Genomic DNA, 17,451 nt, shown 5'->3' on the forward strand with positions numbered 1-17,451 from the left:
TATTCTTCATCTTTAGGGCTCTCCCAGTTTCTAAAATGACAATTTTTTCCCATAAGTTAGGAGGCAGCTTTGATAATTACATGGAAACTGATTGGCAGTGTTTTTTTAAATAGCTTCTACCATAATAAAGGAAACGCTCTGACACTTAATCATTATAATCCAATGTTTATTATTTTCTCAGAATAAAAATACAATTTAAATAAAAATAATTCTTAGTCTGTTTCTACAACCACTTTGCCAGATATTGGCAGGTTACTGTTAAGAGTCGCCTTAAGGTTAGCCCAGAAAAGGCCATGTTTGCTTTTCTCCTTTGGCCACTCCAAGTATGTTCTCTTTGCCATGAGAGCTTTCAGCTTGTGATATCTGGCAGGAATGAGATACTGCGGGATTGGTTCCAGTAAAATGAGGATTAAGCTATTGGAACTTTCACTAAATAATTTGTGATGGGCAAAGTAAAGCTCATAGTGGCACCATTCACTCTGGACAAAATTGGGAGACAAAACAAAGATTGATTTGTGGCTTTTCTCAATGCAGTTTATAATGTTCTCAACTATGCTTTTGCCAGGAATGAAGTTCCTCTCATGCAGACAGATCTGTACAGACCCATCTTCCTTCTCCAGGTTTGGGATCAGATGATTCTTCACCCAGAGGGAATCCCGTTCGCTGTATGAAATAAAAGCATGAAACTGTAAAATGCTTTGCAGATCTTCAGGGTGACTCTTCCGAACCCTACGTTTTGTTTGTGTCCACTGCCACATCATCTTCAAATACCACATTATGTCAAAATAGATACACAGAAAGGATGTCACAGCCACTACCACCACTGTAACAACTAGAGCTATAACAAGCAAGAGAGTTGTATTGCAAGACAGTTCAGACAACTGAAAGTCCTTTAGCTCTGTTCCCTTTAAGTCATCTGGATATTCGCACACATAAGATTCTGGCCAGCCAACCAACCTTCCGCCTGATTTTTTTTCAAAATTAACAAAGTCTCGTAATTCACAAGAACACTGGAATGGATTGTGTCCTCCTCTGAGCTCTCTGATATTTTGACAGCTATGGAAGAAGTCAGATGATGGGATGAGAATTGAATTCTCTTCTATATTCAGTAATTCCAGACCCCTAAAATGACCACATCCAGGCAGCTCAGTTAACCTGTTAAATGCAATATTTAGCTCTTTCAAAGCTTTCAGGTCAGTAATGTCTTTGGGGACCATTCTGATTTGGTTATTTTGCAGATCAAGTATTTGGACATTGATTGGCAAACATTCAAAAACTGAGTCCGTCAATTTGTTTGAGGACAAATTCAGTTTAGCCAGAGTTCCAACCCAGTGGCAGTGGTTCTCATTCTCATCATAATACAGCAAATTCCTACTTATGTCCAAGTGTTTCAGTGATTTCATTTTACTCGTCATTGAGCTCACCTTAGAAAGTTTTTTTAATTGATTCCTCTGTAGAATAAGTGTTTCCAGGAGATCTAAGTTATTACAGCCTTGAAAAACCATGTCTGTCAAATCATTGTTTGAAAAGTTTAAAAAGCGAAATTGACTTCGTTTGGAAGGGCAAAGCATATGTATTATCTTTGAATTAGATATTGTCAAGGCTGTAATGTTCATCTCTGAAAATATGCAGTAGAGGTCATCCTGTGAAAAATAGAATACATCAATGGAAACATTCGTTATTATCACTGCTTTCAGTGAAGTACCATTGTAGTTGAAGTGTTGCTTGTTAATATGTGACATCAGTTTCACCTTGAAGATACTGAAATATTCAGTGGATGTATGCCACACAATCTGAAGGATTCTAATAAAGTTTTCCCAGGATGTTGTAATATTTTTCAGAGCAAGATTTTTTAATCCTGAGGTTTTGTTGAATTTTGACAATAGTTGTATTAAATCACTGATTCCATCCTTTGGGATATTTGACAGTACTAAACTGTCCGAAGTATTTTGTTCCACATCCCAGCTGGGATGGTTTATTTTGTTATCTGCTGATGCAAACTGAAGCCTCTTTCTGTGTGAGAGCAGCAGGCTCTTGGTTTCATAATCATAATGGTCTTCTAGTAAGCTGCCAGAATAGTTTGCAATAAATTCATTTTCATCAGATGGCTTGATATTGTTCCAAAGAGTTAATGTGAAGACACTACTAAAAAAGAGAAAGTTTGTGAGGAGTCTTCTGTTTTCTGCCATGTTGTTTTGTTATTCTTTATAAATGCTTGTTGCCCTTCTTCAGTATTTCTCCATATTGGTTCTAATCCTATAAAAGAATTCACATTAAATCATTATAGTAATGACTGAATGTCCAATATAAGTGTTAGTGTCTAATTCTGGTAGGTGCTCAGTGTCCTTCTCTCCCACTGATTTTAACAGCAATGGAAGGCACTCTGCCATTCAGGAGAGGCAGCACACATTGATGTTCATTTATTTACTGTCTGTTTAAGGAGGAAAAACACAATCACTACTTTTTAAACTCTTACTTTTTAAAAAATTAATATAATTGTAAAATGTGTCTGACTGACAGTACAGGGGACCTGAAATCTGCTGTTTATTCATGAGCAGGGACAATGCACACTTCCTCAGAATGTAAAAAATGCACCTTATTTTGAACGGAAGGGATCAACTCTAGGAATAAGAGTTTCCGTGATCATCCAGTCCTTGGGTTCTTTGCTAAGGCTGCCAACAAGGACATCAATTAATTTCAGTAGATGGAGGTTTTGTCACATAAACCTCTGTCCAGTAGGAAATGGATTGAGACCAATAACTAAGTCATTTCACATAACCTGTCAAAGAGCAATCAGAAAGCAATACCTGTCTGTCACTGCCACCCTAGCTGGACGGAAAATGTCTTAGAGGAGAATAGGCTCTATCCCATTCCTAGTCCCACAAACCTTCCTTGAAATTATACTTTATTAAAGGGGTTCTCAACCTTTTTCTTTCTGAGCCCCACCCCCAACATGCTATAAAAACTCCATGGCCCACCTGTGCCACAACTGTGCCAGCATTAGCGGGCAGCAAGCAGGGCAATTGCCCGGGGCCCCATGCCACAGCAGGCCCAGAGAAGATAAATTGCTCAGATTTCAGCTTCAGCCCTGGGGTATTGGGGCTTGGCACCCAGACCCCAGCAAGTCTAATGCCGGCCCTGCTTGGCAGACCCCCTGAAGCCTACTTGCAGCCCCCCAGGGGGCCCCGGACACCGGGTTGAGAACCGCTGCTGTATTAGACATAACATACTGACATTCCTTCCCAAACCTTTACTTATGTTAACTTTTAGGAGGTCACTAAGTAACAGAGGATCAACTCATTGACTTACAACACCTTTTACAAAAAATATATTGAGCTAGAATGAGAAACAAATTAGAAATCTTGGGGCTCAGACGTGCAGCATTTTCACCTCCGGAGACCTATGTTCAGGTTTTAGCTTAGGTGTCAAGTTAAGTTTAGTTTGCTTTTATCATGGTAGTCCCCAGTGGATACCTGGGCGTAGGCAGAGAATGGCAGTATAAATGCAACCCTCAGCATGGCATGAGACACTTAGCTTTATATGTTCCCATACTAGGACTTACTCCATGCTACTAGACATGAGCAACTTGGCTGCTCTGTACTGCAGCTCAACAGGAGTGGGCAAAGCAGCATTCACTGCCCTAACTTTCTGACTTTGTGCTTGTATGGACAACACTCCCCCTGTGCTGTGCGGGATCAAACCTTAAGTGAAATGCCTCCCCCCCGGTTCACATAAGTGATTCTACAGCTCAGCTAAATAAGGCCCTGAAATGTACATTGCCATCTTTCTTTCTTTGCCCTTATTGCCAAGACATACTTTCAGCCATGTTTTATAGGTAAGGACCAGCTGAAAGGAGGCTATACATTTTCCAGCTGCTTTATTAAAATAAATCCTCTTCTTTATTAGAGTCAAATTATTTACATATACATTCATACATTCTTTGTCCACTTTCTCATGCCTAGAGTTTCTGTTTGAGTCAGAATCCTCTGTAGTACAATGAAATTGATAAGAGTTAAAACACAACATCTGTGATCTTTAGGGTCTATAATTAATTGAGAACTAACATTTGAGAGAGACGTGGTCGTGGCACTTTTCATTCTGAATGATCCCAAAGCACTTAAACTTGATAAGCAGAGCAACAGTAAAATGCAATCACCTCCTACCTGGTAGGCTGCAGCCAGATAGGCAACCCATATGTGTGGTAGTGGTGAGGAATTTAAGCCAAGTTCACAGGGGCAAATCCCTACTGTGTTTAAAGTTCTATAGGATCCTTATTATACACGGAGAACAGAAAAAACTTGATTTTTAAGGTCTCATCCAAAAGACCATTAACCACCCACCCAAAGTAAATTGAATAAATTCTAATGTTAACTACAGATTGTTGTGGTTGAAGTCTTATACAATGGCTGAATGGAATTACAGTCAATGCCCTCCCAGGCAGTCATGCTAGCCATATATATATATTACTGGTGTAAATGCAGCAAGGAACTACCCAAGTGTGGTGGCAATGAAAAGCCCTCCCTCCACCCCCCACCAGAGACATGAGACAGAGGTTTTGGTAGAGTGATTCCAGACGGAGCCTGTGAGGCCAATAAAGCTTACCAGTTCTTGGCTTTGTATAGTATTTTTGGTTAGGGAGAGTGTGGTGTTTAAAATCGGAATATATTCAATTTTATTTGTGTTCTTAAGCAAAATTTCCAAATATGATTTAATCCAAGATTGTTGCATTTAGTATGAAATAAATGTTCATTTGACAAAGGGTCAAAATCCGAGCTACTAAGATCAAAACAGATATTGGGAGCTCACTTCTTGTCATGTGTTCATTTCTCACTCTGAGCTTAAGCAGCACCTGATCAGACCCTCCCAGGACCAGACTCCAAAACAGGTATAAACCTGGCACAGTGGGTGAGCGGATCAGAGCAATATGATTGACAGGCTAACAGAACTGCACAGCGAGGAAAACTGGTGACTGACATAGCCGACAGTAATCTTTAGGAGGCAGCTAGCTAAACCTAGAGTAATGCAGGCAGAGAGAGACTAAAAGCAAACTCTGCTACTGTTTTCTGAAAGAGACAAGCTTTCGAGCTCCAAAACACAGAGCTCTTCTTCAGCTCAAATGCTTATCTCTTTCACCCACAGAAGTTGGTCCAATAAAAGATATTACCTCATCCACCTTGTCTTGCTCAAAAAACAATGAGGAGTCCGGTGGCACCTTAAATTGCATCAGGAGTGCCTGGAGTTCATCTGTGGAGAAAACAACAGTTTGCAGTGTTGTTGTTGTGCCCGTGTTGGTCCCAGGATATGAGCAAGACAAGTATCAGAGTAGCCGTGTTAGTCTGTATCCACAAAAACAATGAGGAGTCTGGTCGCACCTTAAAGACTAACAGATTTATTTGGGCATAAACTTTCGTGGATAACCACTTCTTCAGATGCATGGAGAAGTGGGTTTTTTACCCATGAAAGCTTATGCCCAAATAAATCTGTTAGTCTTTAAGGTGCGACCAGACTCCTCCTTGTTTTTGTGGATACAGACTAACACGGCTACTCTGATACTTGTCTTGCTCATATCCTGGGACCAACACGGGCACAACAACAACACTGCAAACTGTTGTTTTCTCCACAGATGAACTCCAGGCACTCCTGATATCATGAATTCTTGTCATAATTGGAAAACATTTTAAATATTTAAGATTAGAACTCTATATTAATACACAAAATATATGGAATATATTGAAAAGTCATATAAGCATGACCATGTATTTTGTAAGACACCATTATAAGATACAAACCTGATGTAAAAATATATAATTGATACAGGTAAAATATATTGTTGCTTTATCTCCAATCCTGAAAACACACATATGCACAAAAATAGATTTAGTTAAATCGGTGGAACCCTCTAGTGTAGACACAGTGATACCAGTACAAAGGAGACAGAGTCCTGTGGCACCTTATATACTAACAGACATATTGGAGCATACAATACATCTATTAGTCTACAAGGTGCCACAGGACTCTTTTTTCACTTTTTACAGATCCAGACTAACATGGCTACCCGTCTGATATTTGACAGTATAAAGGTGTTTCTATTGCTATAATTTGTTTCAGTGAATTTACTGAACTCAAATGAGGCTACGCTAGTCACTCACACACAGACTAGAAAGCAAATAATAAACTTTAGCTCATAAATGATTTACAAAACATGTCTCATTTTCCAAATAAGATGCAGAGTATACAACACTTTAAGTTAATCAGAGGTCTATTTAAAACAAACATAAATTAATAGTTCTTTCTTACCAGGAAGACTTGCTGCGCAAATAAGCAGAAAAATTATATAGGAAAAGACAAAAAGCAAACTTCCTGTAACACTGCCTATTTGAATGACGTTTAACAACACTCAAACCTTCCAAAAGTTGTTTGCGCCATCTATTGACTACTTATGAAATTACACATGTATTGTCCACAAATTGATGTTTTTCCAGACATTATTGATATAACTTTTTGCTCATTTAATTATATTATTAAACTGCATGTTTTCATGCTTTGTGATAGCCTAAGTAGGATAAATTCTTTATTTCTCGTTTCAGCCTATCCATCAATTGTTTTCCCTTCCTATTGAATTTGTTTTAAAATAAATTAAATATTTCTTCTGTTGAACAAGTTTTACATTGACACCCAAATATCTTCTTCTGGAACTAAATAATAATCCAAGTCAAAAAGCATGATTCTGATTCTGGTTTTGAGCATTTTGTCATTTTAGTTGAAACAGTTTAATTGTAAGTTCCTATTATAAAATGGTTTCTAAAAGTACTTTTTGTAACTACGTCCCATTTAAATTGCATTTTGATCTGAAAGGGAGAATGATAGATCTCTTTTACTTTAAAGGCATCACAGTGCTAGCTACACTGAAGTCAAGATAAAAATAGGTCTATTATTATATTGTCACTCCTCTGTCAAGTGGTAGCAGATGCTGAGGCCCTGCAAGTCAGCTTCCTGCTGGAGGAATAATCAATGACATGGAGTCTTGTGTAGATTCTAAGTATAACTAGTTTATTTACATGATACACAACAGTTTGTGAACAGAGGTGGTCACAAACAGCATACAGGAAAACCCATCTTTCTGAAATCTAAGCACAAGCTCACATGCCTAGTTCCAACAAAGCAATTCTACATAAGAAATTGACTCTGTTGGAGAGATTAAGGCAAAGAACAAACTCTCATGCTGTTTTTCACAGCTCCCATCAAGAACCTATATGACAAAACTAATTGTAACTCTGACAACCAGGGTCTGTCAGCAAGCAGGATTGAACCTGGGATCTCTGGAGCTAAATGCATGAGCCTTTACTGTGTGAGGTAAAAACCACCTGTCTTGTAATTAAGGCTGTAGCAGACTCATTAATAGCTAAGTGATCTAGGTGTCACTAGAGAGGGACAGAGCACCATTCCCAGCAGGCATGGGTTACATAATAACACAGCTTTTCTTCAAAGATTTATACACTTCTTGCATGCTAAAACCAACAACAACAAAAACCTGTAAGACTATGACTTGTAAGACAGTGCCACTTGATCATTTGTGATAACAATATCTTAATTTTTGAAATTCCATAACACCATCAAAAACAGTCCGAGAACTTTACTTTCCTTGAGATCTAATTCAGACTAGTTCTACCACCCTAACTCATATAGACTAGCACTTACTTAGCAAGTCATACCACTCAAATCAATGAGTTTTTTCCACATTCTTCTAGTTTAGGGTGCCACAACATAATGAACTGACATAATGACTCATGATGCAACATTAGTATAGGGTGACCAGACAGGAAGTGTAAAAATCAGGACAGGAAGTGGGGGGTAATAGGAGCCTATGTAAGAAAAAGCCCCAAATATCAGGACTGTCCCTATAAAATCGGGACATCTGGTCACCCTCCATTGGTATAGCCCAGGAAGCCAAAGAAACAACCTTAAAATGACTGGTTTTGTCTTAAACATCATTAGTCATGTCATGTTTTATTTCTGAAATTTAAATCAAGCCTGGTCTGATAAATGAAGGGTGGTGGGGCTCCCTTTTATGGACACCCAGCCAGCCAGTTAGCTATAAAGTCCCTTTTGGTGGCAGCTTGCTTTACTTATAAAGGGTTAAAAAGTTCCTCAGGTAAAGAAAAGGGAGTGGGCACCTGACCAAAAGAGCCAATAGGAAGGTTAGAACTTTTTAAAATGGGAAAAAAAGCTTTCCCTTTGTCTCTCTGTTGTTCTCTATGGGCTGAAGAGACGGGGGCAGCTGGAAAGTTGTGTAAAGTTTGGACCAGGTATGAAAATTCATCATCCATACCTAGAAGAATTCACAGGGACAGGGAATGTTTAGATAGATGTGATTAGGTTTGTTTCTTTTATTTTCTGTAAGGCTTGTGGACTCTTCTGTGCTAACCCCAGATGCTTTTGTTTGCTTGTAACCCTTAAGCTGACCCTCCCAAAAAGCTATTTGGGGTGCTTAATTTTTGGAATTGCTCTTTTTAAATCTAGCAAAAGCCTAAGCTCCAGATTATTGTTTGTTTGTTTTAATAAAATTTACTTTTTTAAATAAACTGATTGATTTTGTGTCTTAAAAGATCTGTGCATATGTTTTTCAATTAGCTGATGGCAACAGCTGGGTTTCCCTTTTGTTTGTTTCCTTTCTCGGCTTCCCCAAGGGAGAGGTGGAAAAAATGAGGGGTCTTAGGGAAAACTTCCCAAGTGAGTTTTTCCAGGATTTGCAAGAGGCAGTTTTTCACTTGGGTGGTGGCAGCATTTACCAAGTGAAGGTCAGAGAAAAGCTGTAACCTTGGGGGTTTAATACAAGCCTGAGTGGCCAGTATTAATTTCTTTAAATCCTTTCGGGCCCCCACCTTCCACACTCGAAGCGCCAGAGTAAGGAATCAGCCTTGAGACCTTGTGTCAGGAAAAAAGAGGAGAATGATAATACAGGTGAAAACACAACATAATATGGACAAGCACTGTGATAACTCCCTGCCCTCCACAGTTGTGCCAATGTGCTTCAAAAAGCTGTGCAGTCAAAATATGCAAAAATGAAATCAGCAAAAATGTTCACTTAATGCTTCCAGAAAAGAATTCACAGTGTTGTGTATCATCTGCACAACTCTAAATGACCCAGGAACCAGCTATATCCAAACAACATTATCATCTATCCTCTGTCATGGCAATTATGGTCAGCTGTAAAGACTGTGCTCTCTGATAAACTTCAGGAGATGGGCAAAGTCCAACAATCTGGCTATAAAATGCCTATTGCCCTAGTGAACATGGTGCATAATACACTTTGTTTAATCTGAAGGGGACTATCATATATCAGAGAGTGGTTATGGTAGGGTAACCCTTTGATTATATGGCCAAACTGGCTGGCCATTGACACTGTTTGAATTTTGTACTCATGCCTATATATTATCTGATTAACATATTAAAAAAAAAAGTATGAATTAGAAAAGCAAAACAAGCACATTCTCATTAGTACTAATGCACTGTTAACCATTATACTTCACTATGCTCATTCATAGGTGCAACCATCTGCTGGTGCATGAGTATGGGTGTATGTCCTCCCAAATCAGAACTACCTTGTTGTGTCCCACTGAGGGCAGGAGCAGGATTAATGCACCTCTGGCACCTAGTACCTTCTCAACATTTTTTTAAACTTTTGCAGCACTGAATTCATTCATTTCCTAAAGAGCAAGTACAATTCCTAGAAACCATAAACTGCACATTTAAAGACACACTCTCGGGTCAAATCTGGCCCCAAATTTAGATTTAGAACAAACTTCTACTAAACCTGAGACCAAAAGAAATGTTTCCATGTGTCAAGGTTCCTTCCCCACTCTGAACTTTAGGGTACAAATGTGGGGACCTGCATGGACACTTCTAAGCTTAATTACTAGCTTAGATCTGGTAACTCTGCCACCATCCAGAAATTTCAGTGTCTGGATCACTTCTTGCCCCCCTAAAACCTTCCCCTCCCTGGGCAGTCTTGAGAGGCTTCACTAATTCCCTGGTGAACACAGGCCATGTCTACATCTAAAATTTTGCAGCGCTGGTTGTTACAGCTGTATTAGTACAGCTGTATAGGGCCAGCGCTACAGAGTGGCCACACTTACAGCAACCAGCGCTGCAAGTGGTGTTAGATGTGGCCACACTGCAGCGCTGTTGGGCGGCTTCAAGGGGGGTTCCGGGACGAGAGAGCAAACCGGGAAAGGAAACCAGCTTCCCCGCGGTTTGCTCTCTCGGTCCCGGAGCCAGCCAGCAAACCGCAGGGAAGGAGACCTGCTTGCTCGGGGTTCCGGGACGAGAGAGCAAACCGGGAAAGGAAACCAGCTTCCCCGCGGTTTGCTCTCTCGGTCCCGGAGCCAGCCAGCAAACCGCAGGGAAGGAGACCTGCTTGCTCGGGTTTCCGGGACCGAGAGAGCAAACCGGGAACGCCGCGGTTTGCTCTCTCGGTCCCGGAGCCAGCCAGCAAACCGCAGGGAAGGAGACCTGCTTGCTCGGGGTTCCGGGACCGAGAGAGCAAACCGGGAACGCCGCGGTTTGCTCTCTCGGTCCCGGAGCCAGCCAGCAAACCGCAGGGAAGGAGACCTGCTTGCTCGGGGTTCCGGGACCGAGAGAGCAAACCGCGGCGAAGCTGGTTTCCTTTCCCGGTTTGCTCTCTCGGTCCCGGAACCCCGAGCAAGCAGGTCTCCTTCCCTGCGGTTTGCTGGCTGGCTCCGGGAACGCGAGAGCAAACCGCGGCGAAGCTAGTCTCCTTTCCCGGTTTGCTCTCTCGTCCCGGAACCCCGAGCAAGCAGGTCTCCTTCCCTGCGGTTTGCTGGCTGGCTCCGGGACCGAGAGAGCAAACCGGGAAAGGAAACCAGCTTGATTACCAGAGGCTTCCTCCTTCCACGGAGGTCAAGAAAAGCGCTGGTAACTGTCTACATTGGATTACCAGCGCTGGATCACCAGCGCTGGATCCTCTACACCCGAGACAAAACGGGAGTACGGCCAGCGCTGCAAACAGGGAGTTGCAGCGCTGGTGATGCCCTGCAGATGTGGACACTCTCAAAGTTGCAGCGCTGTAACTCCCTCACCAGCGCTGCAACTTTCTGATGTAGACAAGCCCACAGATCCAAACCCCTTGGAACTTAAAACAAGGAGAAATTAATCATCCTCCCTCGTTTCCCCCCACCAATCCCTGGTGAGTCCAGATCCAATCCCCTTGGATCTTAAAACAAGGAAAAATCAGTCAGGTTCTTAAAAAGAAAGCTTTTAATTAAAGAAAGAAAAGTAAAAAAATCATCTCTGTAAAATCAGGATGGAAAATACAGGGTAATCAGATTCATATAGCCCAGAGGAACCCCCTCTAGCCTTCGGTTCAAAGTTACAGCAAGCAGAGGTAAAATCCTCTCAGCAAAAAAAGGGACATTTACAAGTTGAGAAAACAAAAATAAAACTAATCCACCTTGCCTGGCTGTTACTTACAATTTTGAAACATGAAAGACTGATTCAGAAAGATTTGGAGAGCCTGGATTGACATCTGGTCCCTCTTAGTCCCAAGAGTGAACAACACCCAAAATAGAGAGCACAAACAAAGATTTCCCTCCACCAAGATTTGAAAGTATCTTGTCCCCTTATTGGTCCTCTGGTTAGGTGTCATCCAGGTTTACTGAGCTTCTTAACTCTTTACAGGTAAAAGAGGCATTAACCCTTAACTATCTGTTTATGGCACCATGACTTTCTGTTTACAGTCAATTTTCTGTGTGAACTGTTTTTGAAAGAACTAAATATTTCTATGCAATATTTGCAACCCAGACATCTCAGCATTATACTAATTCATAAGAAACAATAAGTGGAATTAACTACTGTATTTTTATCAGCCAGTGAGATAAATGCAAAAACAAAATTTAAAAGCATAACTACAGAAAAATAAATTCAGTTAAAGAAATTTCTATGCTTAAGAACATAATTCATCATTACACTTAACAACAGGACATGTATCATAGGCTTATTCATTTCCAATACACATTCATCCTAGCTAAAAACTTTATATCACTTTACTTTATACGTTTATGCTTTATGTTTGTATGTTTCTGATCCATGCACAGGCTTCTACAAAGTTTGTAAAACTGACAGTCTAAGACCAGCTTCCTTATTGGTACAAAACTCCACCATCCATCAAGAGTAAAATAGATCTCCAGTTACTGAGCTTCCCTTATCCCCTTCAGCTCAAGTCAAAAAAGTGGGGTTTTTTTTACAATTCTACCAAATCCACTACAAAGCAGAGGACAAGCCTCTGTGTTTTTCAAGATTTAATTGTCAATATATACTATATGTCAAAAATCAATAAAATCATATAAAATATGTTGGTAATAATCACCGGTCTGCACTGATTTTTATCCTTATTAAAATGCCCTGGAAATATATTTACTCAATATTTATTCTGGTCTCACCTACCTTAAAATGGGAACTGCAGAGTACTTTCTTTGATAAATGTATTGAAAAATTGTCTGGTTTCAATGATGCTTCTATGAGCACCACAACTTATTTAGAAGTACTGAGAGTCTTTTCTGTTAGTGAAATTCCTTAATATATCATAACATATATCATTATGCTCATAAAGCAACACTACACAAGAGTAACTATTTTTCTTTTTCTCCAGCAGAGGAAGAACAACACTAGTGGCAAACAGCTATTCATGAATCTACAGACTGACTTTCCATAGAATGAAACTGGTGAGTCCTGCCTTACAAAAAAGTGAGGAAGGAAGTGGAGGAATAATGAGACAAGAACCACAAGTTGTTTGTCAAGAGCCTGCAATCAACATTCTCTTAGTCAAAAGATGATGCAGAACTTGTTTCACAACATTGTTGTGAACAAAGTGAACAGTAACGTACTGGAAATTAGTATGAACAGTTCTGAATTATTTTTTAACATCCTGATTCACTCAATGCAGAGACTGAAAAAAATAACTAGGGCTCCCTGTCTTGCAAATACTCATGTATATACTGTAAATACTCCTGCAAGTACTCAACATACTTAACTTTATGCACATAGGTAGTCACATTTATTTCACTGAAGGATCAGAAATAAAAAGCAAGAAACTGCAATCTACCAATTTTCTTTGATATCAAAAGATGATGCATTTAGCTCCTATTGTGTAATTTTCCAGTGATATACAGCTCATACTGTATGAGGGTGTCATCATTGCCTCAGTAAAAAAATATGAGAATTAATCAGTTATCACAAGTGTCTGACAGAAGCTGTTTCCCAGCTCTTACTTGGTCATAACTCCATTGTGTCCCCTGCTCCACAAGGCTTCCACACATTTCTCCTTCTCACTTTGAATTCAGTTTTCTACAAGGAATTTAATAATTAAGTGAGGCTTAGAGGTGCTACCACAAACAAATATATAGACATATCTATAACAATATAATAATAATTGAAAATATTAGCAAGTATACATTTGGCCCTGTTGGAGGGGGGCATCGATTACATTTTTTGTGGCATATCATGACCTACACAGTCTTGTCATGTAACATCGTGCCAGCATAAACATTAAAACGTAATGACAGCTATGAAAAACAGCTTGTTAACACGGCTATTTATTTATTTTTGCATTTTGGTACAGTTAGTCTCAAAGTACAAGAAATATGCACTGTGATAAATCCATTTGTTTTAACAAGGAGAACTGTGTTAGCCTGTTTCCCCCTCAGTTCAAGCCTTGGCTTTTTCTTCTGAGTTACAACAATCCCATAACACTAGTTAATATCAATAGAAGCTGAATGCACATATCTGAGAGAAGATCTTTGGGCCGTAAATTTTATATATTGTTATGTAACAAAACCCAGACATAAATTATCATTCTACCTTTGCCTGCATTTCTGCTCACAATTCTCACCACTCTTCCTTGGCCGATTTCTGCCACTGAATCCTAGCTAAACTCCCCTTCCCACCTCTTCACCCTTCTCTCCATTTTGTCTTCTTGCCTGCTGCTATACTACCCTTATGTGCAGAGTTCAGGTTGTGACGCCTTCCTTTTAGGCCTGGTCTACACTAGCCTGTTATTTCAGAATTAGCTGAGTTATTTCGAAAAAAAATGATTCCGTCCACATGACCAAATGGGTTTTTTCGATTTAAAGGGCTCTTTAATTCGATTTCTGTACTCCATCTCAGCAAGTGGAGTAACACTTAAATAGAGATCGTAATCCCGGGTTAAAGGTATTGTGGACACAAATCGATGTTATTGGCCTCCGGGAGCTATCCAAGGATGCTCCCTTGTGACCACTCTGGTCAACACTCTCAACTCCAATGCACTAGCCAGGTGGGCAGTAAAAGCCCCGGGAACTTTTGAATTTCATTTCCTGTTTGGTCACCAGCAGCACAGGTGACCATCAGCACAGTCCACCATCACAGGAGATCACGCAGTCCCAGATTCGCAGATGAGCTCCAGTATGGTCTGAACGGGAGGTACTGGATCTCATCGCATGCTGGGGAGATGAATCTGTCATGGCAGAACTACGTTCCAAATAAAGGAACGCAAATACTTACACTAAAGTCTCCAGGTCCATGACGGAAAGAGGCTATTCCAGGGACATAGAGCAGTGTCATACAAAAATCAAAGCACTCAGGCAAGCATACCAAAAAGCCAGGGAGGCAAATGGGCACTCTGGGTCACAGCCCCATACATTCCACTTTTACTCTGACCTCCATGCAATTGTGGATGCCACCACTCCCCCACCACTGTCCACGGACACCTGCCAGGGGGGAGTTGCACAGAGAGAGGAGGAGGAGGAAGATGACAGTGCACAGGCGGCAAGTGGGGAATCCGTTTTCCACTCTAGCCAGGAACTAATCTTAATGCTGGATCCAATAGCCTCCCCTCACTCCCAAGGCAGGCTCCGGTTCCATGAACCTGGAGAAGGTACTTCTGGTGAGTGAGAGCCTGATTGGAGCCACGTGGTGGGGGTTGGTGGGGGGCAGAACCCAGCCGTGCTGGGTTGTTTGCGTTTACAGTAAATGGCTCATCCCTGCTCTGAGCCTGATCGGAGCCAGGTGGTAGGGGGTGGGGGTTGTTGTTGTGTGCAGTGATCATCCCAGAGAGCCCGCAGGCCCTCCTTTTATATGACAAACCCACCAGACATTGCTTGCTGTGGGAAAGGGGGCCCAGCAGTTTGAAAGCATTAAAATGAATGTAGAAGCAGCAGAATCCCGCGTGCCCCTAGGGGCTGCCTGCAAGATTAATCCTGTTGTCTGGCCATGTGTGATGGCTTACTCATACCAAACTGCCCCCTTTGTTCTCTGCAACGCATTTTTTAAAATACAACCCTCCCTTTTTCTCCTCCCACAGGTGCAAATGTTTCAGCGTGGCCCCTATCTACTCCATCCCAGAGGCTGGTCCAGATTAGAAGGTGTCAAAAACAAACTCAGGACGACATGTTCGCCGAGCTCATGCAGTCCTCTCGCACTGATAGGGTCCAGCTGAATGCGTGGAGGCAAACAATTGTGGAGTCCCATAAAGCATTACAGGAACACAAAGAGAGGAGGGAGGCGCGCGATGAGAGCAGGCAGGACCCTATGGTCAAGCTAATAGGGGAGCAAACTGATATGCTCTGCTGTATGGTGAAGCTAATGCGGGAAAGGCAGCAAGACCACAGACTGCCTCTGCAGCCTCTGTATAACCGCCCTCCCTCCTCCCCAAGTTCCATAGCCTCCTCACCGAGACGCCCAAGAACACGAGGCGGGAGGCTACAGGGACCCACACACTCAACCCCAGAGGATCGCACAAGCACCAGAAAGCTGACATATGCGAACTTTTGATTTGGTTTCTGGACTTGTCCTTCCCTCCTTCTCCATCCCCCTAACCCACACACCACCTCCCCCAGTCTACGTTATAACTGCTCTCAATGCGTTGTGCATCAAATAATAAAGAACAGTTTTTAAACAATTTTGACTTTATTTCCTTTCATATATATAGGGGGTGGGTAACTTCAAGAGAAACAAACACAACTGTCACACCATACCCTGGCCAGTCATGAAACTGGCTTTCAAAGCTTCTCTGATGCGCAGCACACCCTGCTGCGCTCTTCTAATTGCCCTGTTGTCTGACTGTGCGAAACTGGCAGCCAGGCGAGTTGCCTCAATCTCCCACCCTGCCATAAAAGTCTCCCCCTTACTCTCACAGAGATTGTGGAGCACACAACAAGCAGCAATTACAATTGGAATATTGGTTGTGCTGAGATCTAACCGAGTCAGTAAACTGTGCCAGTACCCTTTCAAACATCCGAAAGTACACTCCACCACCATTCTGCACTTGCTCAGCCTACAGTTGAATTGCTCCTTACCACTGTCCAGGATGCCTGTGTACGGATTCATAAGCCATGGCATTAAGGGGTAGTCTGGGTCCCCGAGGATAACTATAGGGATTTCAACATCCCCAACAGTAATTTTCTGGTCTGGTAAGTAAGTCCCTTCCTGCAGCTGTTCAAACAGACCAGAGTTCCCAAAGATGCAAGCATCATGCACCTTTCCTGGCTATCCCACATTGATGTCGGTGAAACGTCCCTTGTGATCCACCAGTGCTTGCAGCACCATGGAAAAGTTCCCCTTGCGGTTTATGTACTGGCCGCCATGGTGTGCCGGGGCCAAGATGGGGATATGCATTCCGTCTATCGCCCTACTGCAGTTAGGGAACCCCAGCCGCCCAGCCCATTAAAGCCATCCACAGTGGTCTGCACATTTCCCAAAGTCACTACCCTTGATAGCAGCTGCTCAATGATAGTGTTGGCTACTTGCAGCACAGCAGCCCCTACAGTAGATTTGCCCACTCCAAACTGATTCCCGACTGACCAGTAGCTGTCGGGCGTTGCAAGCTTCCACAGTGCTATGGCCACTCGCTTCTCAATGGTGAGGGCTGCTCTCACTTTGGTGTCTTTGCACTTCAGGGCAGGGGACAGCAAGTCACAAAGTTCCATGGAAATGGCCCTATGCATATGAAAGTTTCGCAGCCACTGGAAATCATCCCAGACCTGCAACACTATGCGATCTGATCAGTCTGTGCTTGTTTCCTGGGCCCAGGATCAGCGCTCCATGGCATGAAGCTGGCCCAATGCCCTCATGATCTCCCAATCACCACATGCCGTGCATCTAAGAACATCTGTGTCCATGTCCTCATCAGTATAGTAATCGCATTGTCTTCGGTTCCTCGCCTGGTTTTGCAGGTACTGAACATACTGCTGGATAATGTGCGAGGTATTTACAATGGTCAAAACTGCAGCAGAGATCTGAGCAGGCTCCATGTTTGCCGTGCAATGGTGACTGCAGGGGTAATCCTTGAAAAAGAGTGCGAAATGAGCTGTTCAGTTCAAGAAAGCCGATAAAAGGCAGTAAATGGTTGTTTTCTGTAGCTTCCAAGGGAGCCCAGGACAGCTTCCGCCATTTTCTCCA

At 42.0% G+C, this 17,451-nt stretch overlaps 1 protein-coding gene across 5 annotated transcripts; it reads right to left on the reverse strand.

The window, feature by feature from the left end:
* Positions 1 to 145: 145 nt before the first annotated feature.
* On the reverse strand, positions 146 to 13,305 carry LOC115652356 (toll-like receptor 1). Of its 5 annotated transcripts, none has more exons than XM_030564289.1 (2): positions 13,287 to 13,305; positions 146 to 2,256 (listed from the first exon to the last, which is right to left on the reverse strand). In XM_030564289.1, exon 2 carries the CDS (start codon positions 2,187 to 2,189, stop codon positions 213 to 215), a length of 1,977 nt encoding a protein of 658 aa, XP_030420149.1. In that variant the 5' UTR covers positions 2,190 to 2,256; positions 13,287 to 13,305; the 3' UTR covers positions 146 to 212. The 5 variants fall into 5 exon arrangements, with proteins under 5 accessions (XP_030420149.1, XP_030420147.1, XP_030420146.1 ...); XM_030564287.1 differs by lacking the exon at positions 13,287 to 13,305 and adding an exon at positions 12,463 to 12,515; XM_030564286.1 differs by lacking the exon at positions 13,287 to 13,305 and adding an exon at positions 6,298 to 6,363.
* Positions 13,306 to 17,451: the final 4,146 nt, after the last annotated feature.

This window comes from Gopherus evgoodei, chromosome 5 (assembly GCF_007399415.2).
Source record: "Gopherus evgoodei ecotype Sinaloan lineage chromosome 5, rGopEvg1_v1.p, whole genome shotgun sequence".
NCBI classification, from domain to species: domain Eukaryota; kingdom Metazoa; phylum Chordata; order Testudines; family Testudinidae; genus Gopherus; species Gopherus evgoodei.